The sequence below is a fragment of the Boleophthalmus pectinirostris genome, unplaced genomic scaffold, assembly GCF_026225935.1.
Source record: "Boleophthalmus pectinirostris isolate CB_2022bp ecotype Guang Dong unplaced genomic scaffold, ASM2622593v1 HiC_scaffold_84, whole genome shotgun sequence".
Taxonomy (NCBI): Eukaryota; Metazoa; Chordata; class Actinopteri; order Gobiiformes; family Gobiidae; genus Boleophthalmus; species Boleophthalmus pectinirostris.
Window position 1 is genome coordinate 1 of NW_026571525.1, and position 25,000 is coordinate 25,000.

At 38.4% G+C, this 25,000-nt stretch overlaps 4 protein-coding genes across 5 annotated transcripts; 2 read left to right on the top strand and 2 right to left on the bottom strand.

Moving 5' to 3' along the window:
• Positions 1–250: 250 nt before the first annotated feature.
• On the top strand, positions 251–2,195 carry LOC110169989 (ankyrin repeat and SOCS box protein 16; the record flags this gene model as incomplete). The annotated part of the gene is made up of 4 exons (XM_055166525.1): positions 251–659; positions 1,573–1,656; positions 1,807–1,917; positions 1,989–2,195. Coding segments are annotated over 4 exons (790 nt in total), but the record flags the coding sequence as incomplete, so codon positions are not given.
• Positions 2,196–2,808: 613 nt separating this feature from the next.
• Positions 2,809–6,897, top strand: tmub2 (transmembrane and ubiquitin-like domain containing 2). The gene is made up of 4 exons (XM_020933006.2): positions 2,809–2,930; positions 3,920–4,156; positions 4,682–5,027; positions 5,830–6,897. Exons 2-4 carry the CDS (start codon positions 3,934–3,936, stop codon positions 6,209–6,211), a joined length of 951 nt encoding a protein of 316 aa, XP_020788665.2. The 5' UTR covers positions 2,809–2,930; positions 3,920–3,933; the 3' UTR covers positions 6,212–6,897.
• Positions 6,898–7,697: 800 nt separating this feature from the next.
• atxn7l3a (ataxin 7 like 3a) lies at positions 7,698–16,702 on the bottom strand. 2 transcript variants are annotated; one of them, XM_020934529.2, is made up of 14 exons: positions 16,431–16,702; positions 15,763–15,802; positions 15,583–15,682; positions 15,358–15,490; positions 14,674–14,845; positions 14,489–14,586; positions 14,370–14,392; positions 14,251–14,296; positions 14,136–14,173; positions 13,989–14,057; positions 13,462–13,505; positions 12,139–12,210; positions 11,243–11,379; positions 7,698–9,411 (listed from the first exon to the last, which is right to left on the bottom strand). In XM_020934529.2, exons 3-14 carry the CDS (start codon positions 15,631–15,633, stop codon positions 9,167–9,169), a joined length of 1,128 nt encoding a protein of 375 aa, XP_020790188.1. In that variant the 5' UTR covers positions 15,634–15,682; positions 15,763–15,802; positions 16,431–16,702; the 3' UTR covers positions 7,698–9,166. The 2 variants fall into 2 exon arrangements, with proteins under 2 accessions (XP_020790188.1, XP_020790196.1); XM_020934537.2 differs by lacking the exon at positions 12,139–12,210.
• Positions 16,703–17,394: 692 nt separating this feature from the next.
• ubtf (upstream binding transcription factor) lies at positions 17,395–24,269 on the bottom strand. Its single transcript, XM_055166526.1, has 19 exons — positions 24,109–24,269; positions 23,768–23,940; positions 23,606–23,689; positions 23,364–23,519; positions 23,224–23,288; positions 23,022–23,148; positions 22,823–22,933; positions 22,606–22,739; positions 22,336–22,519; positions 21,704–21,811; positions 21,475–21,630; positions 21,246–21,392; positions 21,001–21,111; positions 20,830–20,921; positions 20,550–20,739; positions 20,318–20,365; positions 20,170–20,223; positions 19,982–20,092; positions 17,395–19,406 (listed from the first exon to the last, which is right to left on the bottom strand). The coding sequence occupies exons 1-19, from the start codon at positions 24,143–24,145 to the stop codon at positions 19,269–19,271; spliced, it is 2,226 nt and encodes a 741-aa protein (XP_055022501.1). The 5' UTR covers positions 24,146–24,269; the 3' UTR covers positions 17,395–19,268.
• Positions 24,270–25,000: the final 731 nt, after the last annotated feature.

Here is a 25,000-nt window from a genome sequence, read left to right on the forward strand (position 1 = left end):
ATGTGTGAATGAACCAAAACACAACTCCTTGGATGTTTTCAAAGAGGAAACAACATCCTAACATGAAAAAAGAGTCAATTTTGTGTAATATGGGGCTTTTAAAACCAGCTCTATTTGCAGCCATGTTTTGAATTGTTATTATAAACAATATACTTGCAATCTCAGTTTGCACGTTGAACTGAACTGTGTGCAAAGAAAAGGAGTTTGCGTGATCTGCTATGTATTGTGTGTTTTTGTGATCTGTCTGTAGATGTGCTGAGCTGCTCTTATCAGGTGGAGCAGAGGTGAATGTGCGGATGAGAGATTCCAGACTGACCCCTCTGCATGTAGCATCCCGCAGAGGTCTAGACAAACACGTGGAGCTCTTCCTCTTGTATGGAGCTGATGTTTTGGCCACAAACCAGGAAGGAGAGACACCACTGAACGCCGCGTGCTCTGGAGCGGAGAGGCCATCTGAGGGGGCTCGTTATCTCAGAGTAGTCCAGATGTTGTTAGAGGCTGGCGCTGATCCTCAAACAGCAGGAAGAAAGAAGCACACTCCGCTGCATAACGCTTGTGCAAACTGCTGCCCCGAGATCGCTCACATGCTCATGCAGAACGGAGCCAAAGCCGATGTGGAAAACAGCGCTGGATACACGCCAATGGACTGTCTCCTGCAGGTAACACATGACACAACAGAAATGAATAGTGGGTACATTTATACAGTAAAATCTGTTAACTCAAATGATATAATTAGATAGCTCCATGATAAGATCAGATATTTAGTGTGGTTACAGCACAAAAGAAATCTGATCTGAAATGCCTGGTGACATTGTCAGTTCATCAGTGGATTTTTAGAGTAACGGTTGTATTTGGAAGTCAAAGGGAAATTAATTTTAAAAATAGCTCTTTAAATCTTTAATAATCCTGCTTTCATTGTTGTCTTTCCCACATTTGTCCTTTTTTGCATAAACTTCCTTGTCACATGCACAGGTATGAAAAATCAGAAAGCAATCTGATTCCTCATATCAGATATAAACATTTGATATTTCAATAATCTGATACTGCAAGAAATCAGATAATGATCAGATTTTTGGTGTGCATGTAAATGTAGCTAGTGGTTTAGGTTTAATGGTGGAATGCAGGATTTTCAATTTTTCATATGCCGATTTACTTCTTTTTCTACACCTTTTAAATGTGTTTAACATTGGTTTCTTGGAGTTAAAGTTGCCATATGTAACTTTTTGGTAGAGGGTCAGGTTCTATCACCTGCTTGTCTTCCTGGAAAAGTTTTCCCCTGTTTGTAATATTCCACAGTATGGATGGCACAGTATGGCTTTAAACTTACATTTATTGCATTGCTTCAGTTACTGTGAGTGGGCTTGCCTCTCCACAGATCTGACATCCAGGGAGATAGATAAGTTTAATACCATACTGTGTAAAGTATTTCAAGCAAAGAAATAATATCTCCGTGGACACAAACTGGTGTAAAACCCTATACCAAAAGATTAAGTAGTGTACCTATGGCCTCTATTTTTACTTGAGGAAAAAGACATGGTTCTTGTTTTCTATTTTCTTATGTTTTGTGTAAAGGTGGTGGAAGACTATCCTGATCAACACCCTGAGGAGATTGCACGCTCCCTTCTGAACCATGGAGCAAAACCCGTTTCACCAAAGGTCCTGACTTAATCTCAGTGCTTTGTTATAGCAATAACTCTCATATAATATAAGTTTATATCAACAAATACATTTCTAATAATATTTGAATATATTTAGTAGAATATATTGTATTATGCTGCCATACAATGAGACTTTTTTTCTTCAAAGATGCTTAAGCTGTGTGCCCCTTCTCCTGCTACTGTGGAGGTGTTGTTAAACACATTTACACAGATTCCAGTTTGTGAATGGATGGACTCCCTGCCCACGGATATCTATGAGGTGAGTTGGAACGGCCTTTCGTTGTGGTCTAACATAGAACAATGACATAATAATTAAGGTCTTTTCTTTAGGAGCACAAGAGTTTTTTTGACCTGGTGAAGGAGCAGACTGGTCAGCCCCGCTCTCTGCAGCACCTCAGTCGCAGTGTGTTACGGTCACAGTTTGGACCCCGGTGCTTGTCTGTGGTCAGTAAACTGGACATTCCCGGCTCTGTGAAGGACTATTTGCTGCTGCGCCCTGACAGGACTCTGAGATAAAAGACATGAATCACAGTTATTACAGACATTAAATATTTTACATTAAAACAATAATCACTGACTTATTCCTACCATTGAACTGGTATTGTATTCTGTAGGCCTACTACAGTATCTATATATTGGCAAATCGCATAGTAGACAATGTATTATATCTGGGGTGCTGCAATAGGCAATTGCAAACTGTGTGCTGCATGTTCTAATGCTTGCAATAGTTTATTACACAAACCTTGCATATTTAATTGCTAATAATTGGCCTTCATCAAATGTGACAATTATAGAAAAATAGTGATAGCCTATTTGTGGGTTTCAAGCTATGGCAACTATCCTCTGTGATCATAGCAGTTGAGCAATTCTAATGAAAATATATCTCTTGAATGGGGAGAGGTCTTCTACAGGTCTTCACAAAGTCCTTCAAATCAGGAAAGAATTGGTTGTCTGAAACTCATGAATAGCCTTTTAGAATTTTGGAAGTATCTGCACAAGAGCAATAGCTCACAGTGTGTATTTTGTTACATTATAAGTGCCGGTGTACCAACTGGCTGTGACTCTCACCTTGTTTGGTCGTTTGATTTGGTAGTGAGCTGGTTCTCTGCAGGGGCCAGTCACGGGGCCACTGTAGTTCCCCTCACGCACTCACGCACGCCCTCCTCTCCCCTCGCCGCACTGACGTCATCGCGTGTTTGTTTTGCGGAGGTTCTGAAGGAACAGCTGCTACCTGCACTGTCCCCGAACATGCTCTGATTTCACAGCTGGCAGGTAAGATCACACGGGCAGTATGCGACTAAAGGTCCCCCAAAGACGCCTGTATTCAGTTTATGGTGTGACACGACAGCACGAACTCAGCAGCGAGTCTAAACAGCCGAAGGTCGTGATTAGCTAACAACTTAGGCTAGCATGTTAGCTAACGCTGCTTGCTACCGACTGGTAAGGAACTAAAACACATATAATTAACTACTTGATTATACCTGCGTTGTTGTATAGATCTACATTCGGGGTTTAACTTCGCCATTGTCAGTTTATTTGAAGTAAAGATTGAAAGGAGAGTGCATTTCTGCTGCGAGTTTGCACTGTTGCTGTTGATCAATGTTGGTTTTCTCATAAATATGCATCAACCATCAACAATCAGGCACAAGCAGCAGGAATGATGTAGCAATTAAACTGTGTGTTCCCTAAACCAGCAATGGTCAATGTCTGTGTTGTGTATATTCCACTCACTGTATTATTAGATAGAGCAACAAGCTAAGTAAACATATAAATAAGACGTGTGCTTTATGTTGAAGATTCATTGGTGTTGGCATGGATATGGTTTATACTAAGGAACAGTGTAGCAACAACATTTCCATGGAAACAAGCAGACCAACTAAGAGTCAGGTTTGTGGAGATGCAAGTCGGTTCAGACGCAAGTTTTTCAGTGCAATGAAACCATGCAGAATAAAAAAAAAAGACATGCATTTATTTTAGTCTGTTTTTAAACAAAAAAGTTACTTACAGTGTCTTTAAACTGTTTTCATCTGGCCCTGAGTGACCATATTTACCTTTGACCCTATGTTCCAGTCTGTCAACTTATCTCAGACATTGTGTTTTCTATTTCATAACTCAGCAAATACTGCTTTGGTCATACACTCACATTTCCAGTATTTGCTATTTTTGCTGGGGGCATGCTGACAATTTAGCTGCTATTTTTATCATGCAATCACCCATAGACATGTTTTCGTACCATGTGCCTGTACTGTTCTGCTCCTCAGTGTTGGTGGATGAGATGGCAGTGTGTGCACTGACCATGTTGGATGGGATCGAGCAGGAGGTGGCTGCAGCTGGAGGGGTCTTGTTGCTCTTGGCGCTGGTCCTGGCCTGGCTCTCCACACATGTGGCTGACAGAGGAGACCACATCCTGGGCACCATCCTCACAGTGGGAGCTCACGCCTCTCTCATTGGACTGGGGGGTCACGACAGCTACAGTGGGGGACCAGCTAACTCCAGAGGTGGGTTACTTTCACTTTTCAACTTAAACGTGCTCCCAAGAGTAGTTTTATGGTACTACAAACAGACATACATACATACTTGATGAGTATAGTTTTTGACAATTCTACCTAGGCTGTCATTTAGTTCTGATAACAATTATTGCTCCAATCAATTACAACAAATAATGTATCTGATAAAATATAATTTACATCATTACATCCAAAAAATTGTGTTTTAGTTTTAGTTAAGTAATAAAAAAAAAAAAGTTACTTATTAAGATTTCTAAGGATATTTTAATCAGCTGGGGTTTTGGGGATGATCTGTTTAATCTGCTTTTTTACTTACAGAGACGCTGTTTACTAGAGCACATAGTTGTGATGTGCAGTGTTGTCACTCAATCTTTCAGTAGTCAATTACAGCCCTACTTTTTAGGATAACATCTGGCAGTAAATTATTATTTTAATAAAACAGGATTTCAAATATGACTCATATGGGCTGATGATCATTTCCATAAGTGAGTATCTAATTCCCTTTTGTACCTCCAGATACTCCTGAACAGCCCACACCTTCAGCATCACAGGAGAACAAGCCTGAGGAGGAGAGGGGAGACGGCGATGGGACGAGTGAAGGAGCAGAGGAGGCAGGGACTGAATCTCTCCTCGATATCCAGACCAAACAACAGACACTGCAGCTCTCTGACGATGAAGAGGAGGATCCAGAGGATGAAGACGAGGAGGAGGAGCAGGTTAAAAAGTCAGTGATGCACGTCTCGGCTCTGTGCTCCGCCACATCTCCCACGGCAACAGCCATCTCGATTAGACTTAAGTTCCTGAATGACACGGAGGAGGTGGCCGTGTTAGAGCCACAGGACACAGTGGGAGTGCTGAAAAGGTGAGCGGGGAAACTCACACCTAATGCACACGTTTGTTTTTGCACCTGGGACAAAGTGACAAAACATTTCAAATTCATCATCAGCTCCAGAGGAAGTGTAGTAGTGTAGCAGTCACACTGTTGTGTTTTAGCAGCGAATGTCAAAGTCTGGTGTTTTCAGGATCTTTACTGTACTTTATCACTTCCCTTCTAATGCAGCAATGCTTCCGTCCTCCACTCCAAATAAAAGTTTGTCCTAATTAGTTGCAGCAAGTGTTAGTAGTATCTTATTTGTAAATATGATATTAGTAGTAACTGGGAGCTGAGGACCTCTACTTACTGCAATTTCTTATAATATGCAAACCTAAATTCATCGTCACTTCAACGTGTTGACTCATCTGATTGTTGATTTTAATCAAATTAATCACAAGGTCTGTTTTACCCAAACATCTGCATAAGATAGGCTGTGAGGCTTCCTTGAAAGGTGCTCAGGGGCGAACTGTAAAATTTGCATATAAAATCCATCGTCATGTGAACAAGCGCAGCTCACTCAGGGGCTGATGTTTAGAAACACAGAGTAGGCGATAAGGTGCTCTTGGGATATTTTATGACCAATAAGTGATCTGCAGTCTCAAAAGTTTATAGCAGCATTATAGTAAAACATGATAACTACTATTACTTCTATTATTAGAAGTTATTATTACTGTTAACTATATGTATTTGATCCTCATTTTACATACAAAATGATTTCAAAACATATTTCACAAATTTAAAAATCTCCCCCTAATGTCTCATTAACTCTCCTGTCTGTGTTTTTTTGCAGTAAATACTTCTCTGGCCGTGAGCAGCAGATTAAACTCATCTACCAGGGCCATCTGCTCCAGGACCCAAAGAGAACTCTGAAATCCCTCAACATCAGCCATAACAGTGTCATCCACTGCCACATCTCCCAGACCCTTCACGAGTCTGGCCAAGAGGACGGAGCCCAGACTGGGGCTGGATCGGGGGGCTCGGGGGGGTTCATGGCTGCCGGAGTGGCCCTCAGCACGAGTAGCCTTGTGGTGCCTGTTTTTGTGGTGATCCTGGCTGTGGTTTGGTATTTCCGAATCAACTACAGGCAGTTCTTCACCGCGCCCGCGACCATCTCCTTAGTGGGAGTCACTGTGTTCTTTAGCTTTCTCATATTTGGGATGCACAGCCGCTGAAAAGGCCAAAAACATGAATGTCGTGAGAATAAGAATAGCTGCAGCAGTGGGAGTCGTCTGAAGATGGTGACTAATAGAAATGAACCATAGATGATTGGATTCAGTGTGCGCAAGTGTGTGGGGGCGTGGAGGTGAGCTGTATCACGGAAAACTTGGGTAAACTTGACAGAAGTTTAGCTTAACCATGACTTAGCCTCTTTCAGAAGAAAACATTTTAGCTTATTTTCATTTGTACTGTTGCTTGGTTTTCAGATTGTGTCAATGTTTTATGTGTACAATATAATGCTAAACGTAACTGAAACAAACATAACTTCTCTCACATCATTGTAATGTACTCCTTTGATTCATTTTGTCTTTTGGATGATTGATTTCTGTATGCAAAATAGACTGTACAGCTGCCCCAGTGCAGAGCCAATTTAAAATATTTCTCTTGCTTTAAAAAAAAAAAAAAAAAAAAAGAGGTTGCGATCTTGATTTTGGTGAATTAAAATTATTGCTAGAAATGATAGGACTCCTTTAAAATGTACATATTTGTCTGTAAATAAAAGGATTGACTCAGATGATCTTGCATCTGGCACTTAAAGGTTTGGAGTATCCGTAGACTGCTTGTCTATGGGGGGAACTGTAATCTAATGCTGGACTGCTTTGACTTCAGAAATGTCTCAGAATAAAGCATTTGAAACCAGCCCTGTTCTGTCTGGTTATGAGGTTTGAACTATGCATGTTACAGTTAGAGTTGAGTTATAACATTAAGGCTGAAGTACACTGTCTCTCTTACAATACTACTACACTATTGAATGACCATAATGACCAGTAATAAATATTTTAAATAATCCAGAAGCATGAGCAATAAAATAAAGAACACAATCAAAAATGTTAGTTAATGTAGTCAGTTGGTGCCTTTTGATACTTTGCAACTGATATAATCAACATTCTTGGGGGGCATGAAGTCACCTGAAAGCACTGCTCTGTTAGAAGCTCTGTTACTCAATTTAAACTTAATCTGATCAGACTATAAGCAGTTTTCAGACCATCTTAAAAAGTAGAGCCAGAGATACATGTAGAACACCTCCAGCTTGATGCAAATTTTTCAACACTCAAGACCTCTAATATTAACACATTACAAAAATACAAAAGAATGTGTCGCTTTGTGCAAATAAAGGTCAATATGCAATTATTGTGACATGTATAAATTAGATATTTAACAGCAACTGTTAATCCATAGGCTTTTTCTGTAATCAAAATGCTCCAACAGTCAAGATTGTCAGCTTTCTGTTCACCTGCACCACACTGTCATGACTCCAAATGACAAACACTCTTTGACTAGAAAAGAGCTGTAATAGTATAATTGGCAGCAATCAAAGAATTTAACTTAGCTGACTAGAAAAAGATCAGGTGGTTTTAAATAAGACTGTTTCAAGGACAATGAATCAAAGTACTAATCACATAAAAGTTTTCAAGTGACAAAATGAGGAGAAGATCTGTCTTACTACAGAGAAAAGTTGTATTTATCATGATTTCATTTCCATCACATTTTATCATAAAAACATACATACATGTGCCGTTTGCCTAGTGGCTCCTCAGATATCAAAATCTGCATTAAATCACAAATAATATTTACATATCACTTACTAGGCAGTGATAAATTAAAACTTAAATATACCGCTGTAAACAAAGAAGTTAAAATGGCACAAACATCACAAAATTCACATACGGGGATGCATAGTTTGGATTACATCCTGGAGTCATACTTACCACACAGAAACCAATGGTCGTCACACAAAACAAAACTGAGCATACAAAAGGCACACACTGTACAAACACACGCAAATGTGCAATACTACGCGAGAAGTTCAGATTTAAAAGCCACGCATGAGCACTCAAATCTACAAATGTCAAGTGTCCATTTTGAATAAACTAAATAATTTCAAAATAACTAATTTTTATAAACATGGACTTGCTTAATAAAATAAAACTCCCTTTGGGGATATAATAAGATGCATATCTGAAATTAGCATGCCAAAAATAAACTATCCGCATGACTTGGACTCAAATTTCAAATAGTCTTTTTACATAAATGATAAAAACTTTGGCCAGTTTTCTAGCATTTAGAATGTTAAAATGAAAGAGCATTTCAGTTTTTTTCTTAATAAAGTTGCAGTAACCATTTGCATCTCCTAAATCGCACCTGTCAACATAAAACTAGCTATTATGACTTGGAGTCTAAAATAAAATACAGTCTTTAAATTATCAAAAAGTTAAATAAAGCCTTGGCCAATTAACCCTGCTTCTATGATATATATATATATATATACACATGAGGCTGATGACTGTTAAAATGAGACAAAAGTTTATATTTTTTACAACCAAAATTATAATAAAATGATCTCCAAATATCATAGTTATTCACAGTTTTAAAACATTATTATAGTAGTTTGAGAGCTCAATTTAGAACATGAAGCTATTGATATTTTGCAGCTGATTTTATCAACATTCCCTGGGGGTGCAGAGATTTAAATGTGCTCTTAAACAAGTCTCTCACATGTAAAATGACTGTCATGGGCTAACTTTATTTGTTTATGTCCATTTTTTTTTTTTTTGAGATTTCTGACAGTCTTAAAACCTTTTGAGAGTGTTTGCTAATGTGGGCATTGGGTCACCAGGGTAACTCCTAAACTAGAACCACCATTAGAAATACGTGTAGAACACCCCCAGCATGATGTCACTGCAAAGTATCAAAATAGCTATAATTTTGATCAACTATTTATCAATATCTTAAATTTACATGATGTTTATGTCGTACTGTAAATGTATTTCATGATATTTGGAGATCACAAGTTTGTTTTTTAATAAAAAATCGTGCATATCGCTTTCTTCACTCTTCACTCTTTTGAATCACTGGTTGTGTAAGAGTCGATGATATGATGAGAATATAGTCACCAAAAGTTGGTGCGTTCAGTCGTCATAGATACTGGACATTGAGGGTCCTGACGGTTTGGGCCTCTTTTTTTTGGACGATAAGCTGGTATTACTCTGAGAGCTGCTGCTGCTGCTACCTCCTCCGTTGCCACCAGAGGGCCCTCCGGCACCCCCTCCTCCTCCGCTCCCTCCGCCCCCTCCGCCTCCCCCACTGCTGCTGTTCATACTCAGAGACGGCCTCTTCTTCTTCTTAGGTCTTCGTGAATCTGAATGATTAGTACCTGGGAAAGAACAAGGTATTTGTGAATATAGTCAAATGTAAGTGTCTGAGACATACTAGTACATAACTGGAGTGGATAGGCTTCTTCCATATTAAAAGAATTTATTAGTACTTCTATTTTTATTTTTACAGCATATTTGTATAGAAAATATGCAATGCAATGACTTACACACAGATCTCAAGGGGAAAAGTTAAGAATAGTAGAATGACTAATTTGAGTAAAAAATATGCAGAAGGGCACTCCATTTTGAAATGTAATTTCATTTTAGCATCTCGGAATGGTATTCCGTACATAGTATGACACCATGAGCTTGAATGCATGTATGACAACATTACGATACAATTAATTGGACAAGGGATGGTTCGCTAGAGTATCTCTTATCAGTATTACAGATTTAACCCTAGAACACTATCGCCGGGTGATTTTCACCCGAGCAAATGTATTTACATGATTTTCAATATGTTGCATTTTTCTGAGTGTCATGAGTCCCTGGGTAGCTTCACCATTGTTTTTAACATCTATGAAGGTGTGGGTGTTTCCCTTCCCCAAAGCCCACTTTTTCCTCCAGGCTTGGTTTCGGGTGATTTTCACCCGGCCATAGTGATAGAGGGTAATGTACGTTTTGGGTGAATTTCACCCAGCGATAGTGTTAGTGTATAAAATCAAGTGATCCTGCCACATGTCAAGGGTGACAACATTCAGTCTCACCATATTTACTGTCCCTCTCTGACATCTCAGCTAGTGAGTAACACATAGGTAAGGTTTATTTAACTTGGCAATTGTTAGCTGATTAGATCTCTTCTTTTTTTTTTTTTTTTGTCAAAAGCTACATTATGTAGCTAGCTAGCTAACTGTGCACATTCTTTCTTTCAGCAAAGAGCTACATTAGCAATCAAGATAGCTAGCAGGTGAAGTTCTAGAACAATTCTAGAAAAAATGTCTAAAAGGAAGCCAGTAAAGTATTTGACCCAAAAGGAAATAGAAGAGATTCTGTTCAGGGAAAGCAGTGATGAAGATGTTGATCAAGTGGAAGCAGAAGAGATGTATGACAGTGACAGTGATTTGGACTACATTCCGAAACCAGGTGATGATGATGATGATGACAGTGATAGTGATGACTTTGAGCCTAGTCGTCAGAGAAAAAAAAAGCGACTCCATGATTACAGTAGACTGACTGCCAGACACAGTACCACCTCAGGACCTGCCGTCGACCGGTGTGTCCACGCCATTACTACCCTGCGTGTACTGACTGCATGTAAGGAATAGGTAAGTAAGAATGTTCTTGGAATGTGTATGCTAGCCTTATTTAGTGCAGTGGTTATGAATATATATCACAAAGTGGTGATTTCAAAGTGAATTCTTATGGTGCAAACAATATTTTAATCAAGTGGTCATTTTTACACACTGAAAAAATACTATTTTTTGTTCCTCTCTCCTGTAGCTGTTTGCGTGCCAAGGAGTCTGTGCCTTCACCAGGGAAGTCTCACATGTCTCAGGAATGGGTGGACCAAAGACCAAGTTTCCTCTATCATTATTTTTTTTTTTAGGATTTTTTTGTTCTCAAATTCCAAATTTTTTAGTAATTTTCAAGCATGTTTGTAGGATCTTCCTATGTTTTTATTTTCCATTTTGTTAAACATACCACAGTTGAAAATAAAAGAAAACCACTCTAATTTATCAAGTGTTGTCATATTTTGATCTATTTTTTATGACAAGTACCTTTTGTTGGGTATATTATATCGGGTAAAAATCACCCGGCAAAAGTGATGGTGTAACTTTTTATAGCGAAAGTGTTCTAGGGTTAAAATGATGTGTCCCTTAGTTTACTCACTGGCTTTTGACGAGGCAGAGTCAGTAGGAGACACATCGGGTGAATCCTCCCATTGTAAACGGCTCATCAGGCTCTGTCCATCAGGAATGTCAAAACTGTCACTCTCCGTCACTGCGTCAGCATCAGGGAGCGGAGGCCTAAGACAACCAATACAGAGGCAAAGATATTAGAGGATCATCCCTAAGTATATGAACTCCATTGCCATGAAAACATTTTTGTAAATCAAATTTTGACTCCCATCCAATTTGGTGGTATTAGTCTGAGACACTAGGATTTATCATTAGGCTAAATAAGCAGTATGTACCATAGTTTCTCATGCCAGTACCATCAAGCTAAAAAAGACATTTGGATTGAAGTGGCAATGTCCTGATTTCTAAAACAGTATCCAGATGACTAGCTCTGAAATGTTTTCTACCTTGGAACACTCCTGGACAAATGAAGGACTATACAGACTTATTGTAAATGTATTTTTACATTTTTACATATTAAAAAATACAATGTAGAGCAAATGAACAGACAGATGGTACAGAATTATTTTCATGTTCAGTCATTATTTTAAGCATCGCAAAATGCTACAAGTCTGCTGTTTTCTTCTGCAAGTAACTAGCCCAGAAACAGAAAAAAATATTGTTGTTATTATTATTGGCACCCTGACCACAAATGATTTATAAGCCTCACCTACAACATGGGGGTCAATAGCACTCATTCAGACATCACTCTATGGTCAAGTACAATTTTAGGTAAAGGAGGGAAAGGGAGGGGGAGGAGAGAGGAAAAGAGAGGCAGAAGAGAGGGAGGGGAGGAGGAAGAGGAGAAGGGGAAAGGAAGAGATAGAGGAGAGAGAGGTGAAGGAGGCAGATAGGGGAGGGATGGGGGGAGGAGGGGGGACCACTCACGCGGACGGGCCCAGGAGGAACACCCTGACGGCCCTCCTCTGTTCGTCCGTGTGCTGGGGGCAGCGCTGAGACCTGGCGGGACACAGCGTGGCATTACACACCCCTAAAACGTCACCCTTCCCCTTCATTGGTACACGCGCTGGTACAGGGAGGGGTAAGACACGCTCCTACGGACTCAACCAGTGACCACGAGATCAGACCAGTGCTTCTCAAACTGGGATGTGCCTGTCACTTGTACTTAGAAATTTTCTATTGATTTGAATGTGCTGTAATGATAGCTGTAACATGTGTTTTAATGATTACCAAAAGTAAATCCTTTGGGGTGGGAATAGCAGTCAAATAGTTAGGACACATTATATCATAGAGAGTCCTTTAGGTTTCACTGGGCTCATTCTGCCTTCTGATTGAATAATTGATTTGAAAACTAAACCAAAAAAGTAAACATAAACTTTCAAATTGTGTTAGAAATATGTATGATTTAATTTCTAACATTACAGTTCTGTTCTTATAATGTAAACATCTATATCTGATTACATCTAATGAGAACAATCCCTCTTTTGCAGCTGTCAATATTCAATGGGTGTGTAATGCTAACAGTAGGCTCTGCTCTGTCTGAGGCATTATTAGACTTTGATCTGAGCTTTAGTTTAACACAATCTGACCATAAAGAACTGACTTGGCTGGAATTAAAACAGGTGAGCTGATTTGTGCCGTTGAACAATTCTCTCACACATAAAATTACAGTCGCAAGCTAATTAAGAGTTTTTAAGTTAGTCACAATGTTTTTGTTGAAAATCAAACACCTAAACAGGACTACGAATAGATATTTTTTCTGTAGTTTTCAGACAATCTTGAAACTTTTTTTACATCCCCAGAATGATGCCACTACAAAGTATCCATAATACCGTTAATTAGTCTCAGTCACAGTTTAGCCCTAGTTTACAGGAGACAATAAAAGCCTTATCTTATCCTATATTCTATATTTAGACCTCTATTAGTGAACAGCCTGATTTAGTTTGAGAATCACTAATCTACAACAGCTTGAATTGTTTATGGCTCTTGATCACTGATTACGTCCATGAAGATTTTGTATTAAATTGTATATGCAAAAAATAGCCAATTTTAATTTCTAAAGTTCAAAATTAGGTTGCCACTTGTGTTCCCCTTGCATTAGTCCCAACATACATGATCATTTTCATTTCAAAACACCAAATGAAACTGATCATGCTCTCACATACATGCAAACAGGACATCGCTATAAGTTTAGTACTACATAGGCTACACAAATACATAAATATAATGTATGATTAAATAGTAACTTACCTGTTACACATCTTCTTGGAGTGTTCGGAAATCACACCACATTGCTGAATATAAGAAATAGACAATCACAAAATAGATAAGATGGCTAAACAAAAACAGAGGCTTTAAATCACAACAACAACTCACCCTTATGTAACAGACAACCATATGTCCTGTCAGTCATTATATTATCTTTGCACTGTTTTCTCCTTATGACCTCTTACGCATAGCTGAGATATATTTGTATTACTATAGTTCATTATTTTTACTTGCACATATACATTTATTTAATTATGTCTTATTTCGCACCAGTATCTTGTTATTTTTGCTGCTTATTTTGAATTTATTATAACCATTTATATTGTTGCCCTCTGTTGTTATAATATATCATTGTGTGTGAGCTACTGTGTCCAAATAATTTCCCTTGAGGATAAGTAAAGTTTGTCTAAGTCATAATCAGTTATTTACAGGTATCATTAGAAAGACTGAATTTCTATGTATCTTACAACTGAAGTGCATTTTCATAGCGTAATAATATTGTCTCTTACCGTTGTTAGCACAGATCGGACTTCATCTGGGCCCAGTGTTTCGTAGTTAATGCCAGAACTGTAGTTGTACTAAAAACAAAGGAACCACTGTATAAATAAGAAAGCAGAAGTAATGTAGGGCAATATTGTAGGACATGAAAAAGCCACCTTATAGGCATCTGATGGGACACTGCCACTAAGTTCACCTGAAGAGTAAACACAAGTACTGTAATATATGAAAATTACCCCAAACATTGCTGTGTGAAATGGACTATATATTCACCATTTTTATGTTTTAGTGATTTTGACCTTCTTGGAGAAGTCTGATTCTACAAAAAGTTTTAAGAACAATTATACACAATTAAACTTATTCAAATATAAAAACAAGACTACCCACAGTACCTTTTCTGGCTTTCTTTTCTTGGCTGTAGATAAACAAACCCAGATTAGATCAAATCAACTTTACCAGGACAAATAAATAAATAAAAACATTACAACAACAAGGTTTAAAATATACTCACATTTTTTCTCTGCCCCATAGGACCAGTCATTGTCATTAAGGTCATCATTGTCCTCCTGATCACTTTCAGATTTACTCATGGTGTTATTTGTGGCTAGCCTTTAAAACAGTAGGACACATTATAATTTAAAATAACTTACAAATCCAAGTGAATGTGTGATTCATTTTTTTTGTGAATGGCTGTACCTGCGGTTAGCTATTCGGCTGCTGTTGCGTCCCATACCGAGACATTTCTCCAGGTGAGGGGCAAAGCGAGAAGCAGCGATCAGTCTTTTACAGTTGGGGCATTCACACTCTTTGTTCTTCCATTGGTTATAAACTTGGCCAAATATATCCACTCCAGGTTGGTCCACGATTTCTACAAGAAAAATAATTAGTTAGACAAGCACAGTATTCTACTTATTATGCATTATTTTGGTTGATGCATTTCTATGGACATTTAGCAGCAGACTAGGGCTGTGCAATTAATCATATTTTAATCCAGTTAGACCTAAATATTTCCAGTGGTCAATAATCAGCTTGGGGCTTTCTAACTGAGATGTCTACAGGCTATTCTCGGTCAGTTAAGTATGTGCAGAAATTCAACTTTGGAGGAAGAAATATGACTGTATTTTGTATTAAATGGCCTATCTTGTTTATATTCATGAAATTAAGACAAAATATTTATTTTTTTAATAATAGTAAATAAAATTTGAATTGGAAATCTTGATACATTTCTTCTGTCATATTGCCCAGCCCTACAGCTAACAGCAACTATAAATTATGTTCCCAATGTCTATAATTACAATTTTATATGGAATACATTTAAGTATTCTATAGTACAATTTTGCACGTGTCAATCTAAGATCTTAATACATCTGTAGGACAAACCAAATTCCTTCATGCTTTCTGGGTCCGTTTCATCCAAAAAGAAGTAGCCTTGTTTGACCGCACGATGCACCTCAAAACACAGGCCCAAACAGGCATCATCCACCAGCTCAGAGTAGATGTCATGCACCAAAGCCTATAAAGAAAACATGAGCATGTTAATCGCTATCGCAACAGTCCTGATTTTTCATCTTTCTGAAACCCATGGGTTGTTGTTCTATCATTCACCTCCAGCCTGGTGTTGTCTGGGCCTGACAGGGGCATATCCTCCATTTTCATTTGAAAATCTGGATGGGAAGTTTTGATTGCAGTATAATGAGTAGTTGCTCTGTGAAATTAAAAAAGAAAATGGTTAATTATTAGAGTGGTAGAGGTAGCAAAATAGATGAGAAAGAGCATTTGACTTACTTTATATGAAGTTATTATCTGTTGTACAACTTTCTTCATTCTGTTGCAAGAAAAGAAAGATGCGTTTGCAAATAAGACTTCAATGAAAATGATCAAAACTGTGAAGAAGCATAATTGTCAATTCTAAACATTACCACATTAAATATTATATTGTTTTGACATTTTTCCTTACTCATTAGCGTTGAATATAATGGTTTAAGCAAATGTATGATCATGCAAAGCAATGATAATGATACTAGAATTCACCTGTAGCCTTTGCACTTGTGTTGACCAGATTCTTATATCATGTACCAAGTAACCATATGATTAACTAAACGCCAGCATGTATTTAACAGTGACAATGGTTTTGAAGGAATTCTCTATCAATATTATGGTCACATGCAAGCAATACAGTATTCCTTTGACAGGTGATGCATAAGACAGATGTTTCTGGTGGTTATCGATACATGAACCAATGACAAAAACTAGCAAAAAACGAACAAAGTTGGAATAATCAGAAAAAAAAATACAAACCAAATATCAATTCTGCAGGTTAGCGGTTTGTGATGCTAGCATGCTAACCAAAGCACCACAGCATGGCATTTAGACATGTTTCTAGCATCTCAGCATAACTCTAACGATGCTAATGTAATGTTATATCTTGATTATGTGCAGTTAGTTCCTCTTACCCTGTCAAACCCATAGGTCACAGCGCAAACTCAGCCTGGACAAGCTGCAGCAGTGGCACCATCACCTTCACGGCGTACTAAAAAAATCTCAAGAAATGATTACGCCTCTCTTCCGTTAAATCCATTTTGTCATAATTTAGACACAGTGTTTGATGTTTAGTGTCCCTATTCTGTTAAACTAATGCAAAAGCGTAATTATAAACGAGAAGGCCCAGACACTGAAGAACCAATCACAGAAATGAAAACATCCTGTTCCCAGTTTTAATTCTACAAAATAAAAGCTCACGTTTCCGTCTACAGTTTTATTATTCCTCTCTCATCAATTACGAGGTTGTATTTGTATGTAAGCATGTTATTACTCGATAGAATATGTATATAAATCCCCCCCCAAAAAAGAACTACCGAGATTTATTTGATTAGGGGCAGGTGTGAGGAAGACGTGCTTTTATTTTGAAGTTCCAATTAGTTGACGCATTTCAAACTATAAAAATATATTGGATTTCAAGACCAGACCTCGAACATACTGTACACGCTTTTGAGCATATTTCAAATAATTTGGAAGACCAACATTCAAATCCATATTTTATCTCCCAGTTTCTATTTCATTGATCACTTAGACTAGACAATCTAACCACAATAACAGGCCTATTTGAAAACTGGTCTGCCCAACAATAAATGCCTACAGCTCAAAGCATGGTTCCAGGTTATTGTGAACAAATGAATCAATGTTATTATTACACTATTAAACATGCTCAGTACCTAAAAAGGTTCATAAAAGTCTTGACAGGATTGTAGGTGCTTGCAAATGCTCATATAAAGTTTAAAATTTAATAATTACTGTTCTATTATCTTTTTTAAACACATTTTTTCGTTATAAAACAGTAGGGAGGGGTTTTGAGCGTATCCACTGGTAAAATAGATATTGGAAACCATTGTAGTAAATGAGAAAGAAACAGATTGCAAATGTGGCTCTTCCAAGATTTTTATTTGCCCAAATACTTCAACTACAAGGACATAAGAACTTCCCTCAGCTATAGAAAACATCAATTTTTTGTCAAATTTTCTGCAGTACAAACTTGTAAAGCTTTGCTCTGAGATATTTCTATAAACTGACAAAAGAAACGAAACAACAAAAACAGGCAAATTAACTGTAAGCCAAAATTAAACACTTAACAAAACAATGAGCACTCAATACAAAAACATTATTTACAGTAATTACATCTGGTAATTCGGTTCCCTCTGTTCCTGATATAATAGTATAAACTACAGCCAGTTCCTCCCCCATTGAAATGTTTACAAGTCTACGCTGGTTTTGTTTCGGTCAAATTATAAAGAAAACATTTTAACATTGATGAATAACAGTTACCATGTTTGTGTAATGGAAATTGTATGTAACTTGAGTATTTAGACAGCAATGAGCAACAAAAAGGCCCTTTGCCCCTTTGGGGCAAAAAGGAAAAAAAAAATACATTCAATTCCTGGTGTTGGGAGGATGCCCCATAGAATTACATACATGCATGCTGTGATCACAACAGCAAAAGACACACACACACATCCCCTCAAATATGTACAGTTCTGTGCTAGCATGCACAATTCACACAATTTACAATAAGTGCACGCCTTTTGGATTAAAAAAACAAAACAAACAAAAGACATTTGGATTACAGTCGCTTCCATTAAAAGCTCAAAACAAACCCAATGAGTGATTCAATTTAGCATCCGCAAATTATTTCAGACCAAAACACAAAGCAAAACTCGTCAAAAACTGCGAGAGAAGCGTAAAATGACAATATACAAGCCAACAAATGTACAGTAAAAATACAGAATAAAACAATGTATCTGTAGATGCCATACACTGAACAGTTTTAGGCCCAAGAATAAATTTGACGAGTGAAATCTAAATGTCATGTGCAATGGACTGAACAGTGTCTATATGAAGTGTTCTGTCAACTCTTGTTTTCTTTACAAGCCCAAAAATATTTTCAAGGTTTATGTTAGAATTACAAAAGGACCACATTTTCATTGAAAGGCACATTTTAACATTTTAAGTAGGTTAAAATAATAGCACTCTAAATTTGAATAGCTTTTTGTCAAGCTGAACTGTTTTATATCACAATAAAAGTTTGGGGAAAGTTTGCAATGATGCAAAACAACAAGACATGAGCCTGAGTGATGTGAATACTTTATACAGACACTGTAACTGAAATACGTGAACATGAGAAAACACATTTTGAATATTTCCAGCAACAGAAAAACATTCATAATGGCTTGATTTTTTCCTGAAAAATACCACCGTTCTATAAACCAAGATAAAATCTACATAATAAAATTAAAAGTATAACGGTAAAGATTTTGGAAAAAATAAAGGAAACATTCTGAAGAGTGCAATTGTTCAGTTCCCCACACGCCTGCCCTCCTAAAGTGATCTTTGGCTTCATAAAGCCTGTTCACAACTCGTGTCTAACTCTTTATCAGAATAAGAAAATAAAACAACAGGGCAACAATTTACCCCAAACATTAAAACTCTCTATTTTTTTTTTTTTTTTTTTTTTAAACAATGAACCATTAAGTTGAGGTCGAAACGTGAACGTTTGAGGATCACCAAACCAGTGGGATGCCTCTTCAACTGGAGTCAGTGGCCCGTGCTGCGGAGGTGAGGAAACTGGACCGAGCAGTCTCCTGGGACGAAAACCACAGCCATGATGAGTGAATGAGTATGAGACACAGGTGTGCCCTCTGGTGGCAGGAGGAGTGCAGGGTTGGCACAGTGGCGGAACTCCCTGGACTCTTGGCTCAGCTCAGCGCTGCTCAGTTCATGTGGGACTCTTTAGGTCCGGTTCAGTCTGAGTCTGAGTCTGAGGAACCTGAGCCGGACTCACTGCTGCTGTCCTCTGACTTGTTCTCTTTGTCCTCCGCCTCATCGTCATCATCTTCATCGCTGTCGTCATCCTCATCGTCATCATCACCATCATCCCTCTGTATAATAACAATCACATTTAATTAGCAGTGGCAGCTCACAATATTGCTGTCAACTTTTCATGCCTCTAAAATACACTGTACTGTTGTGTTAGCACTGAACAGCAGAAGCAACATAGACCATGACCCTTTGGTAATAAGACAGTGCTTGCAATAAACTAAATCAGTGTTTCCTAACTGTGGTTTATGTACTACTGATATCTGCTGGCAGTTGGTCTTCTGGTGTTACTCAGGATCCTCTGCTAGTTTAGACTTGTTTAATTTTGATTAGCTACATTTCATGGAAGTTTTAAGCATTCAATATCAATATTTTGCAGCTTAGATCTTGTTTAGACACGATTTTTTTATGGTCTATTTTAGCCCTGCTTGAGACCAGTTTAAACGTTGAACTTGGAAAGCCACAAATCTAACTTGGTGTTACTGGTGTGAAATACTTTAAAGCCGCTGCTATAGACTAAGTAGGTGTTCAACAAACCGAGACGGTATTTGATGTTATGATTTTGTGTCATGAGATTCAAATATTATGGCATACATAACTACTCAAACTATAATCCATAAAGCCCTCCTTCACTTACATCATCGTCGTCATCATCATCTTCTTCGTCGCTGGAGGAGTCTGCGTCAGAGGAGCCCTTCTGATCATCATCATCATCATCGTCATCGTCGTCCTCTTCATCTTCAGACTCCTAAAATAAAAGCCGGTTAAATTAAACTACAGAAACGTAAACACACTACGGTAATTTACAAATGTCATGGTACTCACAGATTTCTTTGATTTGGCTTTGGGTCCTCCAGGTTTCGCTGAAGTTTTGCGTTTCTATAATTCAGAAATCCAGACATTCATTTAAAAGATGTTTCATAACGAATAAATGTTCTTCAAACCTAATTTGTAAGGAAGTACATGTAAATACCTGTGAGTTGTATTCTTTATATGTATTTCTTTCCTGTGATGACAAGCTCTGTGGGGGAAAAAACAACAACACAAAATTAAGTAAACTGCAGTCATTACACACCACTGGAGTAACAGAAGTATGTAGATGTATTTCAATCAATCAATCTTTATTTCAGACTCCAGAGGGTCCATATATAGAACAATATTTCATAGTTGTAAGTCCAATGATGAATGATTTAAAGTAGTCTTACCGCTAGCCACTGTTCAAGCAGGACCTTGTATTGTTTCTGCTTCTCCTCTGCGATCTTTTTGTAGCGATCTTTGTCTTTCTGAGGTAACCTTTGCCAGCGGCTGCCAATCTCAGTCATCCGCTCCTTCATTGGGAGATGATTCAACTCGCCATTGGAAAGCATTTCCTGAGAAAACTTTTGATATCCGTTTCTAAAGAAAAAAAACACATTTCAAAGCTGAGCATTTTCATTTTCAATTGCTTTAACAGAAACTACGTGACCACAGAGCAAAAGGACTTACGATGGGGGCTTCTTGGGTTCACCCTCAAACTTCATTTTCTTTCCTGAGGCGATGGCAGCTGCAGTCGGAGAGCGCATTTCACACAGGTCTCTCTATGGAGGACAGAGCAATTAAATTACCATCTACTTAACATTACATATTGTACTGAACTGTTCTTTAATGTGGTCTAACCTCATATCTTTTCTGGTCCTCTGCTGCCTTTTTGATCCACATTATTTTCTCCTTTTTCTCCATCGTGCTCCAAGTTGCTTCCATGGCTTTTTGTGCTTTTGGCCGGTCATTCTGTTGGCAAAAATACAAATGAAAAGCTTTACCGGAAATAATCACTAATAATAATAATAATAACCATAATCACATAATAATCATTACTGGAAATATTGCGGGGACAAACTAAAATGAAAGCAGGATGTATATACCTTGAACCTGGCGAGATAGTCTCCAATGACGCTCTGCTGCCAGATGTCCTGTGCAGTTTTGGGTGGATCCGGGAGACGGCTGCGATCCACGTTCTTCTCTTTTTCAGACTCTGCTTTCAGAACAGCTTCTAAGCGTTTATATTTCTCCTGAAACAAAGACACGGTTGAATTTGACAGAAGTACCAGACCTAATGGATCGTTTTCACATCTCAATTTTGCACTTAATTACCTTCTTCTTATCAGGTAGCTCATTCCACATTCGTGCTAAGAGCCTTGTGAGTTCACTGTCTGAGAGATCTGATCTTTCCTGCTGTAATTTTTGACGTTTCTCTTCAGAAAATATAAACATGGCTGAAATAGGCCTTTTGGGTTTCTCAGCATTAACCTGTGTTACAAAACATGAGTGATTTAGTCAAACTTTACAGCATTATATAAAATATATTTTGTTTTAAAAGTACCTTTGCCTTGCTCTTCTTTTTAGAAGCTGGGCTGCTGGCTCCAGTGCCTCTTCTTACTCCGATTTTCTCTTCACCTAAGACCCTCTGCTGTTCCTCCTCTGGCAATGTCTATAGAAAGATGAGTTAATTATGAGTAGAAATAAATAAAATAAGATATTATCACCTATGGTCATGAGCTCTGGGTAGTGACCGAAAGGACGAGATCGCGGATACAAGCGCTCGAAATGAGTTTCCTCCGCAGGGTGGCTGGGCGCTCCCTTAGAGATAGGGTGAGGAGCTCAGTCACACGGGAGGAGCTCGGAGTAGAGCTGCTGCTCCTCCACGTCGAGAGGAGCCAGTTGAGGTGGCTCGGGCATCTGTTCCGGATGCCTCCTGGGCGCCTCCCTCGGGAGGTGTTCCGGGCATGTCCCACCGGGAGGAGGCCACGGGGAAGACCCAGGACACGCTGGAGGGACTATGTCTCTCGGCTGGCCTGGGAACGCCTCGGGGTCCCCCCGGAGGAGCTGGAGGACGTGTCTGGGGTGAAGGAAGTCTGGGAGTCCCTGCTTAGGCTGCTGCCCCCGCGACCCGGCCCCGGATAAGCGGAAGAAAATGGATGGATGGATGGATATTATCATACCCAATAAACTTACACTTAAAAACCGGTGCATCTCAATTTCATATTCTTTCTTCCTCTGTTCACACCTCCTCTGGTAGGCATCTTTCTCTGCCTGTTTCAGCATTTTCCACCTTTGACTGCACATCACCATGCGCTCTGTGCTGGGGACATCCTTCATACTGGACATAAGCTCTGCACAAAACATCGAGTACCCATTTCTGAAAGCACAAATACACAAGTTATTGAAATATACAGTAAAACAAATATATCAGCTTGTCACACTTGTATTTTGAATGTAACTTACGGTGGTGGTTTGTCAGGCCGGCCGTCTGATTTGTCTTTCAAATGCCGTTCAGCTTTCGTCAGAGTCGACTTCACAATATCTCCTTGGGTCATATTTAACTCAGGGTGCTGCTGAATGTACTCACGCATTATCTCCTACAAACAATTATTAAATCAAATATTACTTTACAGTGCTAATTTATTTGAAATATTTTATGACCTGAAATCATTGCCCCCACCTCGTATAGTTTATATTGTTCCAGTGACTTTGCGATCCATTTTAGCCTCTTTTTGTCCGACAACTGTGTCCACTGTTTGCCGAGGCTGTCTTTAATGTCTTTGGTGGTTGCCTGAAAGAAATATTTACCATTTTAGTCACTGCAGACTTATAGTGGCATAGTATGTATAGTTTTGTAGTGACTCTCTGAAAATTCTTACATCTGGGTGTGTCTTGAGAAAGGCCTTTTTCTCATGGTTGTACCACAGTTGTTGCGGCGTCTTGGGCTTTTCTGGGACATTTGAAGCCTTCTTTGTCATGTTTTCCATCAGATCTGGGTGTTCTTCCCTGAATCATAAAATAATTAAATGTTTACAGCTTTGTAAACACAGATTATAGATTTGTATTCCACAAATAACATACCTGAATCTCATCATGCTCTGTACAAACGTTTCTTTGTCCTTCACAAAGTCATCAACATATTTTTTCTGTAGAAAGCAAAAACATAAAATCAATCTAGCATCACTGTAACTAGACTGATAAAAATCAAATCTATTTCATACCTTCTTTTTGTCTGGAAGTTCCCTGTATTTCTTTGAGAGAATCTTTGTCAAATCAAGGTTACTCATTTCAGGATGCAACTTTGCATACTTTGCCCTCTTCTCCATAAAGAAGCGGAAGTATGGTGTTAAAGGCTTTTTAGGGAAATCTGGATGTTTCTGTTGGTAAAAAAGGCACATTACTTTAACTTTCTTAGTAAAGAAACCTCTTGGACAAAAACTTATAATATTTAGTTATAATTTACCTTTAATTTCTTGCCCTTATAGGGATTCTTTATGTAATCTTGAGCATCGACAATGAGCTCTGTTAGGGTCCTGAATTTACGTATCTAAAATAAGAGAGGGAAAAATGTTACGAATAATGGAAATACAGTAATACAATTTGACTGAAATTAAATGTGACTGACCTCTTTAGAAACTTCTAGCCACTTCTGTTTACACATCTCTGCAGTGTAGGAGTTGAAAGCGACCTTCTGCCAGTCAAGATGGGACTCAGATGTTTTGTACTTGGTCACGTCTTTCTGGGGAAGAGCCACTTTCATCCCTTCAAGAAGTTTAAGAAGGTCATCCTGTCCCCACACTGCCACACGGAGATCACAGAGAAGTCACACAAATTGTTCACAATTGCTCAAAAATACCTTTTCAACATTTAAATATGTAATTCTTACTAATTAATTGTCTTATAGTATGTTTACTTCATGTTTTTACTATCTTTTTCTTTTATGACTATGTGATCACAAAGTCTAACCTTGGTCCTGGGTAGTGGCCTCCATTTCTCCATTCATTTGTTGATGTACAGCGTAACTACAAAAAAAGAGAAAAGTATTACATTAAATAAGCAAAAAGAAAAGAAAAAAGAAAAGAAGAAGAAATTGAATTAGCCATAACTCAACTGTGTTTCAAGTAACCTAAAGTTATGTTAAAGACAATGTTTGTTGTTCAAGTATGATTAAAAATTAGGACCATTCTCATAGTGATTAACAATTTAAATCGAATTATAATATGTTTTGAAAAGGAAAAAGTCCTCAAAATCTTACATATAAAAAGGACACTGGAACCCATAAATATTTTTTTGTGTAAATTAATTATTTTTGTTAAACTTGTGTATGGAGTCGTTTTATTAAAAGTGTGGTTTCTTTGATGAAAAGTGTGTGTGGCCGTGTGCACTGGCCCTAGATTGCGAATGCGCTTCGACATAATGGTTTATGTTCATTACACCGCCCCTTAAACGTTTACGCTACATGGTGAGACATAGGCTATTGCTTGTGACGGCTTCAAATCTCAAATAACACTGCAGAGGGCTTCAACTAGCTCGACTAGCTACGACTACGAAGAGTGCGCGTCGAGCAAAAAGTGCCATCAGGAATTTTGCGCATTAGTACTATTCTTATTGCACAATATAAGTATCGCGGACAGACGGGAGCGACCATTTTCTCGCTCGGTCTATGCGGTAATGGAGGATTTCGAGCCGGAGCGGAGGTGGGGAGGATCCACGGAAGGAGGAAGCGAATGGACGTGGACGGACAGGCAGCTGTAGGCGACCAGCTGACCAAGGACGGGGGATCTGCTTAGCTCTCCGACGGCAATGAGATGGAGGATGGGAGCACTGCGGCCAAATGCGCCACTCACTGCTCGGCATA